The sequence below is a fragment of the Pinus tabuliformis genome, chromosome 9, assembly GCF_031772625.1.
Source record: "Pinus tabuliformis cultivar Carrire ecotype Pingquan chromosome 9, CPIR1, whole genome shotgun sequence".
In the NCBI taxonomy this organism is placed as follows: domain Eukaryota; kingdom Viridiplantae; phylum Streptophyta; class Pinopsida; order Pinales; family Pinaceae; genus Pinus; species Pinus tabuliformis.
Window position 1 is genome coordinate 1922835172 of NC_142307.1, and position 18184 is coordinate 1922853355.

The following is an 18184-nucleotide window of genomic DNA, read 5'->3' on the forward strand; positions in this document are numbered from 1 at the left end:
AGATCTTGACCTCTTTGGGGAGGTTAGTGAATGATTTGGGGAACAAGAAGAAGGGGGAGTTAGTCATGCCTCGCTTGAGCTGCTCCAAGGGAAAATTGACTTGCACTTGTGATCTGAAGTAAAATAACACTTTGAAATACAACATTGATCACACTTATTCATTCTGCAATCTCAAAACTACTTACCCAGCGTACTTACCTAACATTTTTTCTTCTTTTTGGTTTGGGTGCACTTAGACTTGCAGACCCTGATTATCTTCTTCTCTTTTGACTGCCCTCCTATCTAAATGTACCCTTATCTCTTCTGAGGCTCAGATTAAACAGTTGAGTGCCCTCGTTTCTCTACCTAGCTACTGATCTACCAAGCTTAAGCTGTTTGGACAGATATTTGTTCTCTATCTTCTAAAACAAATAATTTATACCTAGGGAAGCCAAGATTAAGCAGTTTGGCTTTCTCTTATCTGTAAAACTCTTCAAAAATGGTATGATTCTTCAAAATGGAACTTCTTGGAAATATGGAACTTTTTAGCATGAAAAGATGACATATTTGGCATGTAAAACAGTCAATCATGAAATATGAAACCTATTGCAATAGGAGGCTAACAGTGGCTCCACTTGGGGATGGTTTTTCAGGATGAAAAGCCAAGAACAATAGGTCAGAATGCCTTGATCTTCAATTGTTGTTGTAAACTGAAATTATCCTTCTTGTCAATGCCTTTGACTGAATTCTTATAAGCTGGTATGCAGTATCCTTTTGAGCTGATTTGCAGAAAATTACAGCTCTGCTTCTTGCCTTTTGGGTGCTTGTAAACATATTGCAATTTGCTTGAGCACTTCTTTGGAATTATTTCAAAAACAGAGATCTGAGATAGAGCTTCCTTTGATCTTTCCTTCAAAATTTGCTGCATTGTTCCCTCTTATTGGCCTGCTATAAGAAAATGCTAAAAATACAAATATTAATGTACAGATAGTATACAGAACTGCGCTGCCTTCAACAAATGGGATCATCATAGTGCTTTAGCATTCGGCCATTGACAGGGCCTTCTTCAGCTGTGATGCCATCTAAACTCTTCAGAAAATATATGTTGTTACCTTGAACATCAGAAATAATAAAGGGGCCTTTCCACAGAAAATCAAACTTGCCATGCTTTCCTTTGTCCTCTCTTCTTGAATCCCATCTTAAGACTTTGTTGCCTATGTAGAAATATTCAGCCTTGGTTCTTTTGTCAAACATTTTCTTGAGCTTCTCTTGTAAAATCTTAGCTCTGTCATACACTTGCTCTCTTGTTTGCTGTAAATGGATGGTTTGGTTTATTCTTCTTTGGATATCATTTGGCTCTGCCTGGATTTCTTGCAGCAATTTGATAACAGGGATTCCCAAAAAAAAGGGGAACTTGGCTTCCATGCCATAAACTAACTCATATGGGCTCATCCCTATGGATCTCTTGGTTGAAAATCTGTCTGACCATAGGGCATTTACAAGCTTTTTGTGCCAGTTCTTCTTGTTCTCCTCCAAGACTTTCTTAATGATGTTAATCGGACTCTTGTTGGATGATTCAGCCAAGCCATTACCTTGAGGGTAATAGGCTGTGGAGTGACCCAAGGTAATGTGGAATTTGTGGCAAAAACTGATCGTTTTCTTGGATTTGAATGCAACAGCGTTATCTGTAATGATCTTCTCAGGACGGCCAAATCTGGACAAAATGTTGGTTTCAAGGAATTGGATAATGGTGGAGTCATTGGCTTGCCTACATGGGATGGCTTCAATCCACTTGGTAAAGTAATCTGTGGCTGTTAGAATCCACTTATGCTGGCCAGAGGAGGATGGATGGATTTCTCCAATGAAGTCAAGACCCCATTGTTGAAAAGGCTTCTCGGTTAAAATGGGTCTAAGGGGCAAGGGGAGAAGCTTTCTTTTGCCTTCAAAGATTTGGCATTTGTGGCATGAAACAACAAAATTTTTCACATCAGCAAACAAAGAGGGCCAATAGAAACCAGCCCTTAGTATCTTATCAGCAGTGGACTTCCAATATAAGTGCCCTCCACAGTCTCCTGCATGGAATTCTTTCATGACACTGTCAGTTTCATTCATAGTTAGACAATTCAGCAATATTCCTTCATGATTTTTCCAAAACAGGGCACTACACAAAACTTTGATGCTTTCATCTTTAAAAATCTCTTTTTGGTTCTGGAAAACCCTGGAGGAGCACATAGGTTTAACAATATAAAACATATATCAGCATACCATGGGGATTGCAAAAAAATCTTGACTGATCTGTGGAGTCGCCAACTCCTGCTCATTGTCCAGTTGATTAATGTCTAAGGCTCGGAAATTGGTTTCAGACATCAGTTTGGCTAAACCTTGTCCCTTTATCAGCTTGGTGGGTTTTATCTCAATGTCATACTCAAGGATATTGGCAATCCATTTGCCTCTTTTGCCTTCTATGCCCTCTTGAGTTAATATGTCTTTTACAACATCATTTGGTACATAAGCAATCACATGTGAATATAAAATGTAAATTTTGAAATCTTTGACAAGGGCATATGCTTGCTTCTCCGTGATTTGGTACTTTAAGGTTGCATCTCTAAGGGCTCGGCTGAAAAATGCTATCGGTTTTTCATTTCCCTGATCATCTTTCTGCAAAAGGACAGCAGCAATGGTGTGTTCAGATGCAAATGAAAAAATGATGAAATCTTTATCAAATTGAGGACTTGTGAGGACTGGGGCTTGTGTTAAGGCAGATTTTATGCCCTCAAAGGCTTGCTTGGCCTCTAAAGTCCATTTTACCTTGGAATCCTTCTTTAACATTTTATTTAGCATTCTTATCAGCTCGGCCAAATTTGGGATAAATCTCCTTAGGAAATTGATCTTTCCTAGGAATGCTTGCAACTCTTTGATGTTTCTTGGATAAGGGATTTGAAGGATGGCTCGAATTCTTTCCTGATCTATTCTGATCCCATCTTTTGAAATGATATGGCCTAATAATTTGCCTTCTTCAAGGCCAAAGAGAGATTTCTTGGGGTTCAAGGAAATGCCATATTTCCTACAGGTTAGGAACACTTGTCTCAAATGTTTTAGGTGCTCTTGATCAGATTTTGAGAAAGGAGTAAGGTCATCAAGGTAAACCACTAGGAAATCATGGATTTCCTTGGCAAATGCAATGTCCATGGCCCTTTGACAGGTAGCACCTGCATTCTTTAGCCCGAAAGGCATCTTCACATACTTAAATGTTCCCCACGGTGTTGTAAAGGTTGTCTTGTCTTGGTCATCCGGGTGAACAAGTATTTGATTAAAACCTGAAAAGCCATCTAGCAAAGAAATTCTTGAAGACCCCACTACTCTTTGTAGAATGTGGTCCATTTTTGGCAGTGGGTAGTGATCTTTAAGGGAGACTTGGTTCAGATTTCTTAAGTCCACGCATAGTCTAATCTCCCCTATTTTCTTCCTTGTGGGAACAAGATTAGATACCCATTCTGAAAATCTAATGGGTGCTATGATACTAGCTTCAAACATTCTTTTCACTTCTTTCTCAATCAAGGGGAGAAGCACAAGATTAATTCTCCTTAGTTTCTGTTTGAAGGGCTTTTGATTTGGCTTTAAGGGAATGGTATGTTGAATAACAAAGGTGTCCTAGGACTTAAGGTCCTCGTAACTCCAGGCAAATACATCTTGAAACTCTTTAAATAAATCAACATATTTTGGTTTTTGATCGGGAGGCAAAGACTTGGACAGTTTAATTATTTTGGGCTTCTCTGTTGTCCCAATATTACAATCTTCCACAACAGCGTTTGAGGGCTGCATCTTTGGTTTTTTGGGGACATCGTTTGAATCAAATATGTCTTCTAATGGAGTGAGGCCAGCAGGTAGAAAATTGTCCTTTAAATCAATGACTTCGGCCTCTGCTTCAGCTATTTCAGCTAACTGCATTTGCCTCAGCTCTTGCATGTTTTTCTCGTCAAAAATGGTTGGGTGCAGCATTTGATTTGTTGCTTCAGCTATTATAGTTTGCTCATTTTGGCTCATTTGATGTTGTGGGTCATTCATGGCATCTTCATCAATGTTTAAGCTTCAGAATTCTTGCTGTAAGGTAAGAAAATTGTTGATTTGAGCATCATCCTCAAACACTTGCCAATCTTTGATATTGTTAGGGACAGTAGGCCTGTGCTTTATCTTAGCAGTAAAGTGGTAATTAGGCTCAAAAGGCAGCCTGCAAGTGCTAGCAAGAGTAGCTAGACTATGAACATGCATGTTATGGTTTCTAGAAATCTTAGCAAGCTTGGATTCGGTGAAGGAATTGAGTATTTCTGTGGCAGCAGACCTATAAACTCTTAGCCTATTGTCATTAGTAACAAAGTTACCTTTCATCTGTTGAATGATCAAATCGGAGTCACCTAGAATGGACACTTTCGCAGCCCCTAGAGCTTTGAGCATTTTAAGGCCTAAAAAGAGAGCTTCATACTCTGCCATGTTGTTGGTGCATTTGAATTTTAGTCTGTAAGCATGACCCTCTACATGGTTGTTATGTGTATTGTGAATCCATATTCTTGCCCCTGCTCCTAGCTTATTAACAGAACCATCAAACTCTAAATACCATGTGATTTCTTGCTTGTGGTTAGTATTAAGAGTTTCAGTCATTTTAGGATTAGGCGGGCCTAGGTTTTGTGCTTCATGTGGTTCTTCCTGTATACTAGTTGCACTGATTGTTTTAGCAGTTTCATGGGTGCGGGCAACCGACTCTTGATTGATGCATGTTTGTTGTTCTAAAGGCAAAGGCTTTTCATCAGTGAGATGGCAGCCATCATCATTGAACAATATAAAGGAATCCATATCAAAATAGATTGAGTAAATGGGAAAGTTTTGGAGTTTTTCCTCACTACTTACCACATACTTCATCAGTGTTTCTCTATACAGTCTCTTTGGTTGCCCAAAGATTGAAATAGTGGCATAGGAGAGGTCTAGTTTGAGATATCCTTGGAGTGTTGCTCCCCAAGATCTTGATAAGAGCATGCCATACTTTGATGGAATGTCAGCAACCACCACGTCCATTAGGATCGTTTTGTTGGGAAATTGGACTAAAGACGCACAAAGGTCTTTGATTAAGCCTAAATACTTGACCTGACTAGAATCAAATGAGAACAAGTCTTTGTAGGGTCTAGTGACATCAAGGTTTAGCTTCTCCATTACAGCTTTGGGCATCAGATTGCGTGAAGCACCTGAATCAAACATAGCATTGTGCAACACTTTATCATGAATGTGCAAACTGACATAAAAGGGTAGAATATCTCCATGTCCTGATTTACCATTGACTTCAGGACCAAAAAGTAATTCAGGTTGATTATCTAAGACATTAACATCATCCCTGTTCTCTAGCATTTGCAGTGATCTTTTGATTTGCTGTCTGTACACATCGTGTTTGGCAAGCTCAGAGAGAGGAATGGATATCTTTAATTTACCAATTTATGCTTCTAAATCAAACAGTTTTTCTGACTGTGTTTTAGTATTGTGACTAGCAGATTTTCCCTTTTCAATTGTGTCTTCAGTGATCTTCTCTTGGTTATCAATGATTTCTTGAGATTGTTCTGTTTTGGGAAGGCTTTGAGGAGTGCTATTTACATTGTCCTTTTAGGGAAAGGATACAAAAGGTTGGTTATTAGAGGGCTGCATGTCAGATACATCCTCTATGGTCACTTCTTTTAATTTTGGGTCTGTTTTATCAGCAGGTTCTGTGATAGCGGCCTTGTCTTTTACTTTCTTAGCTTGCTTGGCATCCTTTGGCTTGATGGGATCGGACACATCAATGGTTCTTGTTCTCAATTTGTATTGTTTATGGACTTCGTAGACAGCTGAATCATAGCCTTGTTTGAAGTCAAATGACTCTCCAGACTTGGTCTGAAATTGATCTATATCATGGTCATCTAGGTCTTCTTGGGTTAGGAATACTTGTTGTTCACTTTTCAAACCCATCAAGTTTATGTGAGTGTCCTCTACCTACTCACTAGATGTGTATGCTTCAGCATAGTTTTCATGAAAAGGAGGTCTTATATCATGGTCAGGACTTGCCCTTCCTACGTTTGGGTTCTGATTTTTTCTAAAGTTTGGGTTTCTGATAGGATTGTTTTGCTGTCCTTCCCATGCGGATTTTCTTTCAATAGTTCCCATTCTATTTTCAAAGCTGTCCATACCTTTGATGATAGTGTCCAATTTTTGCTCAAAGGCTGAAGGTTCATCTTTGAAAGTGGTTCTTCTCTCAGCTCTTGCTTTATTTCTCTTGGCAATCAGATTTGCCTCCACACTAACAGCTACATTTTGCATGTCTGCTAAGGTTTGAGGGGCTCTTTCTCTTAATTGATAAGCCATATCTGAATCAAATCCATCAGGGAATTTGTATAAAGCAAGATCAGGTGGAGGTCTAAGGTTTTGTGGAATAGCATTATAAACATTGTTAAACCTGGCACAATAGTCTAAGACAGCCTCTTGAGGGCGTCTTTTGATAGTGTCATACTCGGATAATATGTGCAGAGGGTCCTTCTTCTTCTCCCATCTGTTAAGAAATGTTTGGTAAAGGGCCTCTGGGTCAGCTATGGAATTTGCAGCAAGTGCTCTAAACCAGGGCCTTACATCTCTTGTTAAACTTTGGACAAAAATCTTCATTCTTACACTATCATCATCTATTTCATAACTCTCAAAAAAGTCCTGCATTTTCTTGGTATGCTGCAGGGCTGTGCCAGAACCAGTAGCATCAAAGTATGTGATTTTAGTTTGATAATCTTGAGGCATAGCCCTTGGATTTGCAGGTAACTGTAAAGGTGTATATCTGTTAGCCATATTTACAGGGATAAGTGGAACGACTGGAACAACTGGGACAACTGTAATAATAGTGGTGGTAGTGGTAGTATGCGCAGTGAATGGAGGTGTGGAAAAGGTGCTTGGAGAGGTGGATGATGAACAAGGGGAAGTAGGGGTTGAACGAAACAAAACTTTAACAGGGGTTGGAAAACAGCTTGGCTGAACTATTTGAGGACTAGAATCAACAACCTTTTCTTGTTTTTGTTTGCTAAGGTTTCTAGAGATTAAATTGGGATTTGCAAAAATAGCTGGTGGATTTGGGTCTGGGTTTGACCTGGTATTATGTGTTTTCTTCTTGAGAGCCAGCTTCTAACTTGTTTTTTTTTTTTTGGAATTTTCTTAATAAGTCCCCAGTGGAGTTTTCCAACTTGATTTGTGAAATTATCTGAGGATTGTTCCCAGTTGAGTCGCCAATGATGTTATCACTCAGGTTGTCCCTTGGCTCCTTAAGGGATACGACCAAGGTAACCACAAACCAATCTTTGGACTGCAGGTCCTAGCCTACCTGCAATCAGAGAGGGCTCTCTCTTTCTGATTTAGCTTTGTTGAGGATGATTTTAGGCTAGTTATGGACTTCTTTGGGTTTTGTTTAAATTTTGGTGGGATGATTGATGTTTTCAAGTAGGGAGGCATGCATAGTGCGAGAAGTCCAAACCATTGGGCATGGAGTCATGGAGTAGGGCTGCTGGTGCGTTTTCTTGGTCACAAGAGGAATATAGAGCAGAATAGCTACACATGAAACAATCATTCAAGCTAAAAATGATGAAATGAAGGCTAAGGAATGAAAGGCAACTAAGAATCTCTCATTCAGCTTAACAGAGGGAAGGTGAGTGAAATATATCTAGGAGCAGTCAAGAATTCCTAAATATCAGTCATACATGAATGAAATAGAGCAAATATGAGCCATGAGGAATTCATATTTATGCCCAAATCAGAAGAAAACATATAGAAGTCACAGAAACTGAGCATAGAGTGCAGCCAAGCAAATTCTAAGCTAATCTTTCTTTCTGTAACTTAGAGGGTGATATATGTATGATATAAACATATATGAATTGAAAAACAGAGGTAAGAAACACTTATTGGGCCATGTAGCAGCGCAAGAATTCTATATTTCACTCTTCAGCCATTAATAACACAACAAACAATCCATTCTCCAAGCTTTTCAGCAGTGTTTGATTAGAGAAATTCTCAAACATATAGTGCGAGTCCAGAATGAGGATTATCAACCAACCAACCCTTTAAACAATGAATTAGGGTGGTTTATATAGAGAAAATATCCAAAAATATCTATTACAGCAGATCTTAAACAGATCTACGGGAAATGAGTTTTTTAATCTAATCTTGTTCTGGAATAAATGCAAGAAAATATCTTTGAGCTGCGCTGGGGCAGCCGCCTTAAAAATGAGCCGAAAATCTGTCCTTATGGCTCTGTGTTGTTCATTTAGCCATAACTGTGCTTTGGGTTTTGATCCCCTACTCTTGAGTGATTTTGATGTGCATTAATTGTGATATGAGAGTCTTTAAATGGCTTCACCACTTTCTTTGACTTTGCTTGGAGGCCTTTAATGTTCACCTGCTTTGGTATTGCCGATCTGATACTCTTTGCCGCTTCACTGATACTCTTCAAATTAATCTGGGCTTCATCTTTCCTCTAATACTCTTTTACAGTTGAATTGGGCCGCTTTCTCCCCCTTGATGTGTTTGAAACTGTCAAATCGCCCATTTTCTACGCTTTCAAGGCAAAAATGGTTGCTGCAAATACCTTTTGTGGCCTCTGGAATGCTATCGGCGCTGGCCGATTTGAATATGAATAAAAATGAAGAAATCCTGTCAAACTGCGAATTTTCGGGCCTGCTGGTAGCCGAGCAATATAAAGCCTTCCATTTTGGTCATTTTTCTTAGTGATGCGCATCGAAAACTGCCTCAGTTTTTTTATTTTGGGCATCCTTTGCTGCGATTTTCACGCTTCGCGCCTTCTTTCAGTGATGACGTCAGCGATGGGTCCTGGTACAGCAGTGGCGTGGCAGTACGGCATGGATTAAATCAACGATCGACAATTAGCGGGGACAGGGGCCGATCGCTTTAATATATGCGATGCGATGGGAGCGATCGCCAATATCAGAAAAGCGATAAGGCATGTGGTTGTGCGAAAATGGGAAATATTTGCGGAAATGCCATATATTGAGGTAAAATGAGTTTAGCGGCAAAACTCAAGTTCTACAATATAACCGAGTTTTACGGGGAAGCAGAAGTATATATGGATAAATGATGCGATTGCGATAATGAGTGGATTGCGATGTGGTATGCTTTCGGGTGCGATAGCAATATCGCATCAGCGGATGAGAGGGCGGCATATGTATATAGGTACAAAAACCTTGCGACTGTCGATCGCGATATTGCGATTGGCGAAATGATATCGGGGAGTTACAAAAGGCGGCCGATGAATGAATGCTGCGACCTCTGACAGCGATATCACGTCGGAGGGGAGGAAAACTCATTGGAGGATGATTTATGTGATCGGAAAAGGCTTTTTAAAGCTTTGGAAAGGTTCTTGAGGCCTCGGAAGGGGTCCGATAACCAAAAAAGAGGGATTTCATGCCTTGGAAGGAGTCCAAAGACACTTTGAGGGAGTTTAAGAAGCAAAACTGAGGGTTCTTACTAAGTTTCAGGCAAATTTAGTAATTCCCAAGCAATATTTATAGTTATATTTCAACCAGAGGAAGGGATATGTAAATAATGGGGATTTTTACTATATTTTTTAGTATGGGAAGGGGAAATAAGGAGGGCTTTACATAATAGAGTTAGGAATTAATATGAATTTTGCGAAGAAAGCGCTAATGATAGAAATCTTAAGCTTTAAAGGGGAAACATGACCTGTATAAGAAATATAAGCATCCTTAAGCAAAACAGATCTTTACTTAGGCAACGATATGACAAATGATGAAACTTAAGAGATATCAAGCAGATCTTGACCTCTTTGGGGAGGTTAGTGAATGATTTGGGGAACAAGAAGAAGGGGGAGTTAGTCATGCCTCGCTTGAGCTGCTCCAAGGGAAAATTGCCTTACACTTGTGATCTGAAGTAAAATAACACTTTGAAATACAACATTGATCACACTTATTCATTCTGCAACCTCAAAACTACTTACCCATCCTACTTACTTAACATTTTTTCTTCTTTTTGTTTTGCGTGCACTTACACTTGCAGACCCTGATTACCTTCTTCTCTTTTGACTGCCCTCCTATCTAAATGTACCCTTATCTCTTCCGGGGCTCAGATTAAACAATTGAGCGCCCTCGTTTCTCTACCTAGCTACTGATATGCCAAGCTTAAGTTGTTTGGACAGATATTCGTTCTCTATCTTCTAAAACAAGTAATTTAAACCTAGGGAAGCCAAGATTAAGCAGTTTGGCTTTCCCTTATCTGTAAAACTCTTCAAAAATGGTATGATTCTTCAAAATGGAACTTCTTGGAAATATGGAACTTTGCAGCATGAAAAGATGACATATTTGGCATGTAAAACAGTCAATCATGAAATATGAAACCTATTGCAATAGGAGGCTAACACAATCATCATCTCCATCAAATTAGTTATCCAAAGTGGAATTTGATCATAGTTGCATAATTTAATAGTCACCCGTTCCAAACTTCGTGGGAAAAAACTCATTCATGTTAAAAACCGATGTAGCCCACACCCGGTGCAATCCTTGAGTGATAGATTTTCACTCATGTTAAACTATTTCTATGTAGAAAGATAAAAACAATTTTTTTTTTAATTTTTAATTTTTAATATATTAACAAAAACGCAATTTTAAATATTTTTATTTTATTAATCAGTACATTTTAACTTATTATATTGACATGAAATAACATTTAATTATTATATATATATATAAACCTAAACATATCATATATTATACATACGATGAAACAATTCTGTTAGATGTTACAAATAATTTATATCTGTTTATGTTTATTATAAAATTGTATTAATTTATAAAATAATTCTAAATTAAATGTACATTTTCGGTTACATAAAATGATTATTGAAACTTATATTGAATGTAAATTCTTGATTATTAATCTCTTTAAAAGATTCATTTTATATGCGATGTTTCAAGCAACCGTTTTTTTAACATTTTAACACAAAATTTATGAAAAAAATTACCTGGATCAATAGATATATTTATATTTAAAGATTTGTATATATTTATATATTATAAATATAAATATACAATTATATTTAAAAGATATTCATATTTTTACCACAATTTTTTTGTTCGTGTTCTTACTGTGTGAATCACATTCTGTTCACAACTCATCGCTTGCGGATTCCGTCTCTTGTTTTAGAATTTCTGTTCATATCACTGCCCACAGAACTCCATTACCCCAAAATTTAATAGCGAGCTCTCAGAACGCAGTGGTTGATTATACGCTGCATGCCCCAACAAAATCTTTAACGCCTGTGAGGGTCGAAGACGAGAGAAAAGTTAATAAAAGGCACTGTTAAGTTTTTGCATTCAATACCATGTCCACTGGACTAGCCAAGCGCAAGGATAGAGATATCATGATGCTGTAAGTTTCAAAGCCAATCCCATAATGTCACTCGCTACTATTATCTTCCTTTTTTTGTTCATCTGGATATCTGTTATGTGTTGGAGTTACTGTAAAGTAATGCCATATCATGGTTTTACATGATGTCATATGAAGTTGGTTGTGCGTTGGCTAACTATGGAAAGTGTCTGTCAATGGGCAGTGTGATGGAAGGCTTTAAAGTGAAGAAAGTAAAGGATTCAAACAATAAATTCTATGTGGAGTTCAAGGGACCTCCAGACAGTAAGTTAGACTTCCATTGTTTTCCTTTCTTTAAGAAAGAAAAAATTGCATTGCTCAAGTTTTCCCCAGTATGATTTTACTTATTGTTGAGTCCTTTGAATCCTCAAGTCTCCAATTGAACTTGTGGCTCTGTAAGGTTTAGCTTGCTTAAATTTTAACATATTTCAAGATTGCCTTATGAGAAGCTGTTTTGCAAATTTGAAGGATTCTTTGATTGACCCAATGTCGGTGCGTTATTGGAATAGCAATATTAGATTTGATGATGGGTTTTTACCGGCTGTGTTATTAGTTTATTGTCCTTGTATCAAACGGTGTTGTGACATCAGCTCTTCTGCTGCAACTTTAGGGCGTTGTTTAATTTTGTGGGATGTTAAGCAGAATTCACTGTTTGTCATGATCTAATTAGGTCTTTACCAAGATGGAGTGTGGACGGTTTATGTAGAATTAACAACTGATTATCCATTCAGACCACCAATTATTCGTTTTATGGATAGGATCTACCATCCCAACATTTCTGAGCTGTAAGTACCCATTTCAAACTAGCAAAATGTTTTAGTATTTTGCGAGACTCAAGACTGGTGGTGCAGGGTCACCCTAATTCTTCCATTTGATAATTGATGTATCATTTCAAACATGTAATTCGCCATTTTTCTAACTAGGTTCAATTTTTTTGGCACTTCAGGTTTGGCCAAGTTTGTGTTGACGTTCTTGAAGACGAATGGTCTCCAATATATAGTAAGGAAGAAATAATGAGACTAACCACAACTTTTCTTGATTATTTGTTCGAGGACTGAGTTTGTTTTTGTGATTCCTAAGAAACGAGAGAATTTATTATGCTCAATCTATTGCTTACTTCTCGTATTGCATTTGCAGATCTCGTGCATATATTTGAAATGTTTCTTCCTCTGCTTCTATTAGAACCTAATGCAGAGGAACCTTTAAATTTCGGTGCTGGTGCATTAATGAAGAGTGACAAGAATGCTTATGAGGAGAAGGTGAAAGGTAAATTCATGGATGCTTGTCCCACTTTGCACTGCAAATCTATTCCAAGATGTTTTCTCATTCACTTCACATATTTATACACTTTATCTGAATTACTTGTCCACAGTATCTAAGTATTTCTTCAGTGTTTACAGTGTACGCAGACAGCTAGTTTATCATTCCCGTAAATTGAAAGATTCAGATGAAGAGAACATATAATTTTTATTAGTTGCACCAGTGCAATAACTCAATACGCTCTGCTAGTGAATTACAAGATTGTCAGATTTCAAGATATCAAGAATTAGGTTTACAAGAATTAGGTTTTATTTTATAATTCTGAACCTATCTTTATCATTCATTTCTTTTTGGCTGCGTGTTCTAGAATACTGTCTTCGATACGCGCAGTCAGGAAGCTTTGCCTGGACACAGGGGGAGGAATGCAGCACACAGGAAGGGGAAAGCAGCGAAGGCACTAGCGAGAATGTATCTGCCTCTGGTGATGAGGGAACGGCCGGCTCTGCAGACCCATGATATTCTAGCAGATCCAGCTGTCATGGAAGTTCAAATTGCGCTGACCCACAATGTACTTTTGGAGAATGAAAGAAATTCTTTGCTTGATATTTTGGGAATTTCGTTCATATTCATTAAACTTCTACTAATTTTGGACAGAACCCAATTGGTCAATAATGGACATGTTTACTATGATGCACATGGAAATATTGTAAGCTTTATTGCAAACTAAATACTTCGTGGCAGGCTCATTTAAATGAAAAGATGGATGGAACAGTACTGTTAATGCCTTAATATCTCTTTCTTCGCGAAAATTTTAAAACGTTAATATCGTTACACATTTTAAAATCTTATTTTCTCGGAAAAGGGTTTCCGCATTTGTAAATTTGAATGTGGTAAAATTTATATAAAATGGTTTATTTTATATATAAATTTATGGGGAGAATTTAGTATATGTTTTTATATTATTTAATTTTTTCATTCCCATAAAAATATCTAAAATGAATTTTTAACATGTGGTTTCCGTAAATATAATTTAATTAGATAAATAGTTTCAAAATATAAATATAATAAAAAAATTATTATAACAAAAAAATTATTGCAACATAAAGAATGTCTTACTAATGTACACATTTACTTTATTAATTATATATAAAAAAGTTATTTGTCAATTTTAATTTGAGAAAAAAAGAATTACAGATCTTATTGTAAAATGGACCATTTTGCTAAATAAATTTTGTTTGTATATTAATTACCCCATCTAATTAGAATATGAACTTATTAGAATTGGAATAATCTCAAATCTCTAAGAAATTGGTGGGTAGGAGCCATGTGGCACCAATCTAATTTAACTTGAGAAAAAAAATGAATTACACATCTTATTGTAAAATAGACTATTTTGCTAAATAAAATTGTTTATATATTAATTTCTCCATCTAATTAGAATATGAACTTATTAGAATTGGAATAATCTCAAATATCTAAGAAATTGGTGGGTAGGAGCCATGTGACACCAATCTAATTTAACTTGAGAAAAAAAAATGAATTACACATCTTATTGTAAAATAGACTATTTTGCTAAATAAAAATTGCTTATATATTAATTTCTCCATCTAATTAGAATATGAACTTATTAGAATTGGAATAATCTCAAATCCCTAGGAAATTGGTGGGCGAGGAGCTAGGTGGCACGAATCTATTTTTTTAATTTATTAAAAATCAATGCATCCTAACAAACTTGTAACATACTACAGCCATTGATAACCATTAACAAACTTGTAATGCACTAAAACCATTGATAAGCATTCAAACCAAGCATATGCTGAGCATATTCCCTTGAGAATCAATCTAGGTTATCAATTAAAAAAACAAAGAAAAAAATTCAACAGATCTTCATCCACCTTAAGTTGAAATTGTTAGCTCCATTAAGTTTTACACAATTGCTGCCTAAAATTATGGAATTTAAACTGCAATCTTTCCTTAACTTATGGAAACCAACTGCAGTAGTTTCCTTAAGTTAAGGAAATCAACTGCAGCTAATAAATTTATTGTTAGGAGCTACTGAAGTGGTCCATTACTCCCATCTGGAGTTCTCTGCCTTGATCTGTGGGACATCTGACACATAGCTATCAGAAGCTTGATGGAAGCTTAGCTATAAATTCATCTGTTTGGTCCCCAAGCGCATCTCTCAATCCCCTTCAGTTTTACACCATCTAGCTGAGATAGCAGAGCTTGGAAGTGCCTTCAGATCTTTTGTGTTCTTTTTCTTTTTGCTTGGATTGACGCTGGAGTGCTGAAGAAGAAGCTTGTGGACTGTGGCCTGCATCAATACATCACCAATGGCTGGAGGTAACTCGTATCCCTGGGCATTAAGATTTAATGATTCTTTTCAGTTATTCCGCATATAGAAGAATCGTTGTTGAAATTGAAGAATTTCTAACATTTGGTATCGGAGCCCTTTTACCTCTGCCTTGTTGTATGTTGGCCAAGAAACAAATTTCGATCCACCGTTTCGTTCCATAATTTATTTCTTTTTGCACAAACCGTGGGTCGAATACATGACCTGTGTGTAGTTGGCCATAGCACCATAGTTCTGATTTTTGCGAGTTTTCTTGATCTGAATCCGCGTTCGAATTGGAGAGCTTTCCCCTCTGCTGCTGCGAACCGGGTCTCTGTCACTCTCCCTCAGTGCATGCATCTTGGCATGGTGCTTTTCCTCTATCTCTCCTCTGCGCTGTATTTTTCCAAGGAGGAACTCTACTCTTCCTATCATGGCTTTTACGGTCTATATATGCGTCAAAGGAAATTTCCTACGCTTGTGTTGTGAGCATCGTTCTGAGGGCTTGGGGCTACTCATTCTTATAGCGGTCTATGCCATATTCGTTTTGGGCTTTTCGTTGACGTCTGCAGCGTCTGCGGTGTATATCATGGCTTTTACGGTTCCGTGTGACCATCGAATTAGACGCTGCATATCATGGCTTTTACGGTTCCGTGTGACCATCGAATTATTTTCGCCTACCCCTGAATAGCATGACGTGTTGTTGTTATACTAGAGGAGTCACATGTAAAATATTTTAAGATTGTAGTTTGCCATTGCTGAAATCCTAGTTTCTCATGCCATTGAGAATTATGAGAAGTTCTAAATGGATTTTCGATAGGATTGGGGAAAAACCGCTGTAAAAATTGTTGTTTTTACCAGTACTTGTTATGACTTTATATAGAGGTTCTGTTTCCTTGTACTACGTTAGTTATGACTAGTTGGCCGGTTCTATTTCCTTTTACTTCTTTTATTAAGGACTATTTGGCTGTTAATATTGAAGGGTTGACTGGAGAAATAGCGAAATTGTCATGTTTACCTCACCATAGTTCACGACCAAATCTGTTTCTTTGTTATCTTCACATTTGGGAGTTTTGTGGTATTTCATTAGTCATTGGCCTAACTGAATATTAATGTTTACATTGGCTTTATCACCATATGCCGACTATATTTTGAATATGTGTATCTATATAATTGTACCATAGAACAGTGCCTTCTTGCATATGTTTGTAAATATTTTTCAAAGCTGGTTACTTTGATGAATCTTATATGATTTATTTCATGGTAAACGAGATTGTATTATGCAAGCTCCGGTTAAATGGCACCGGGTTGATATATCTGGTATATATAGACTAGAGTTAAAACCAGGGAATCTCCTCGAAGGTAGTTTAATTTAGTTAACGTTTAGAGCCCATTTGTCTGCTAACTTGATCTGTTTGCGGTTTATTGAGAAAATAAATTGGTTTAATTGCCCTGGAAATATAAGCTATTTTCAAGTGACAACCTAAAGCCTTTTGGTTGGAAATTACAATGTAATTTTTAATATATTGTAACTTAATTCAACATATACTATTGACTCTTCATTCAACGTATAGTATTGACTCTTCATTAAGCTGATGTTATAGTGAGCACTTTTCAGTTGTGGGCATTAGGTGGTTTAACACTTCTTTAATATTTAATGGTATATGTGGCAAAGAAATGTTTACATATAAACTTTGCAGTTAATTCAATATAATATTGTGATTATTGATTTATATAAAGATTATGTGAACCATAGGTATATATAAACTAATTAACAATTTTATACCTTATGCAATTACAATTTATTACTAATGATTGGGTCTTTCACTTCAATAAAAGTAATTGCACGATCAACTAACCTTTTATTTTATATATATATATATATATAATTTTATGCGTGTTTGGTTTAGGCTCACATGAAATTTTATATAAATATATATAAAATAAAATTTCAAATTTGCAAGTTTGTTTGCAAATTGTTTATAGCCCATTTTGTAATTAATTTAAGAATTAGTCTTAAATAAATTATGGGACAGTTAGACTAAGGAATGTAAATTTGATTTTAATTATCTTGTGAGCAAAATAGCTTGTTTGCTGGTCAATTTTTGTTGTTTTATAAACTTAAGGACGGAGCCTGAAGTCAAGCCAGCTAGTCTTCGAACTGCATTTGCTATCCAAATGCAAAGTAGATCAAAGCTGATTCAGTCAATCTCCGGGTTAAGTTTATAAATTGAACAATCAATTTGTAGTCATTTTCGGTAATGCTGACTGCTTTTGATTTTGCTGGAGAATTATTACAGTTTTATGGAGTTTATTAAAATGTCATTTTGACTTACTCCTTTCAGTAAACATTATTTTTCTCTCTGGTTAAGTTTTGTTTATGCAACAAAATAATGTCTAGTGATCCATATGATTTTAATTAATTAGAGAATAGCCACAACATCTTTAATTAAATAAAATTATATATTGATTGGCAAGATCACATAAAGATTATTTAGACATTAAATTGTAATTAATTACACTGAATATAATAAATTTTATCCCACAGGAATTTTTATTATATTTATGTGATTAATTAGGATAAAATTTCATAACCTACCCACAGGAGTTATGAATTAATAAGTTTTATCATAAAGTTTTATTGAATCTGTTTGAATTAAAATTTTAGCCCACAGGCAATTTTTATGTCATTTGATTAAATTCTTTTTAGCATGTTTTACATTGGTAAAACATGAAAGTTCATAAAGTTTTATTGAATCTGCTTGAATTGAAAATTTAGCCCACAGGCAATTTTCATGTCATTTGATTCAATTCTTTTTAGCGTGTTTTACATTGGTAAAACGTGAAAGTTCATAAAGTTTTATTGAATCTGCTTGAATTGAAAATTTAGCCCACAGGCAATTTTCATGTCATTTGATTCAATTCTTTTTAGCATGTTTTACATTGGTAAAACATGAAAGTTCATAAAGTTTTATTGAATCTGCTTGAATTGAAAATTTAGCCCACAGGCAATTTTCATGTCATTTGATTCAATTCTTTTTAGCATGTTTTACATTGGTAAAACGTGAAAGTTCATAAAGTTTTATTGAATCTGCTTGAATTGAAAATTTAGCCCACATGCAATTTTCATGTCATTTGATTCAATTCTTTTTAGCATGTTTTACATTGGTAAAA

At 36.2% G+C, this 18184-nt stretch overlaps 1 protein-coding gene across 1 annotated transcript; it reads left to right on the forward strand.

Annotated features, from left to right (window-relative positions):
• The first annotated feature begins 11543 nt into the window (after positions 1-11543).
• LOC149156631 (ubiquitin-conjugating enzyme E2-23 kDa-like) lies at positions 11544-13194 on the forward strand. Its single transcript, XM_089444815.1, has 6 exons — positions 11544-11682; positions 12089-12203; positions 12365-12417; positions 12556-12684; positions 12791-12847; positions 13046-13194. Exons 1-6 carry the CDS (start codon positions 11544-11546, stop codon positions 13192-13194), a joined length of 642 nt encoding a protein of 213 aa, XP_089300941.1.
• The last annotated feature ends 4990 nt before the right edge of the window (positions 13195-18184 follow it).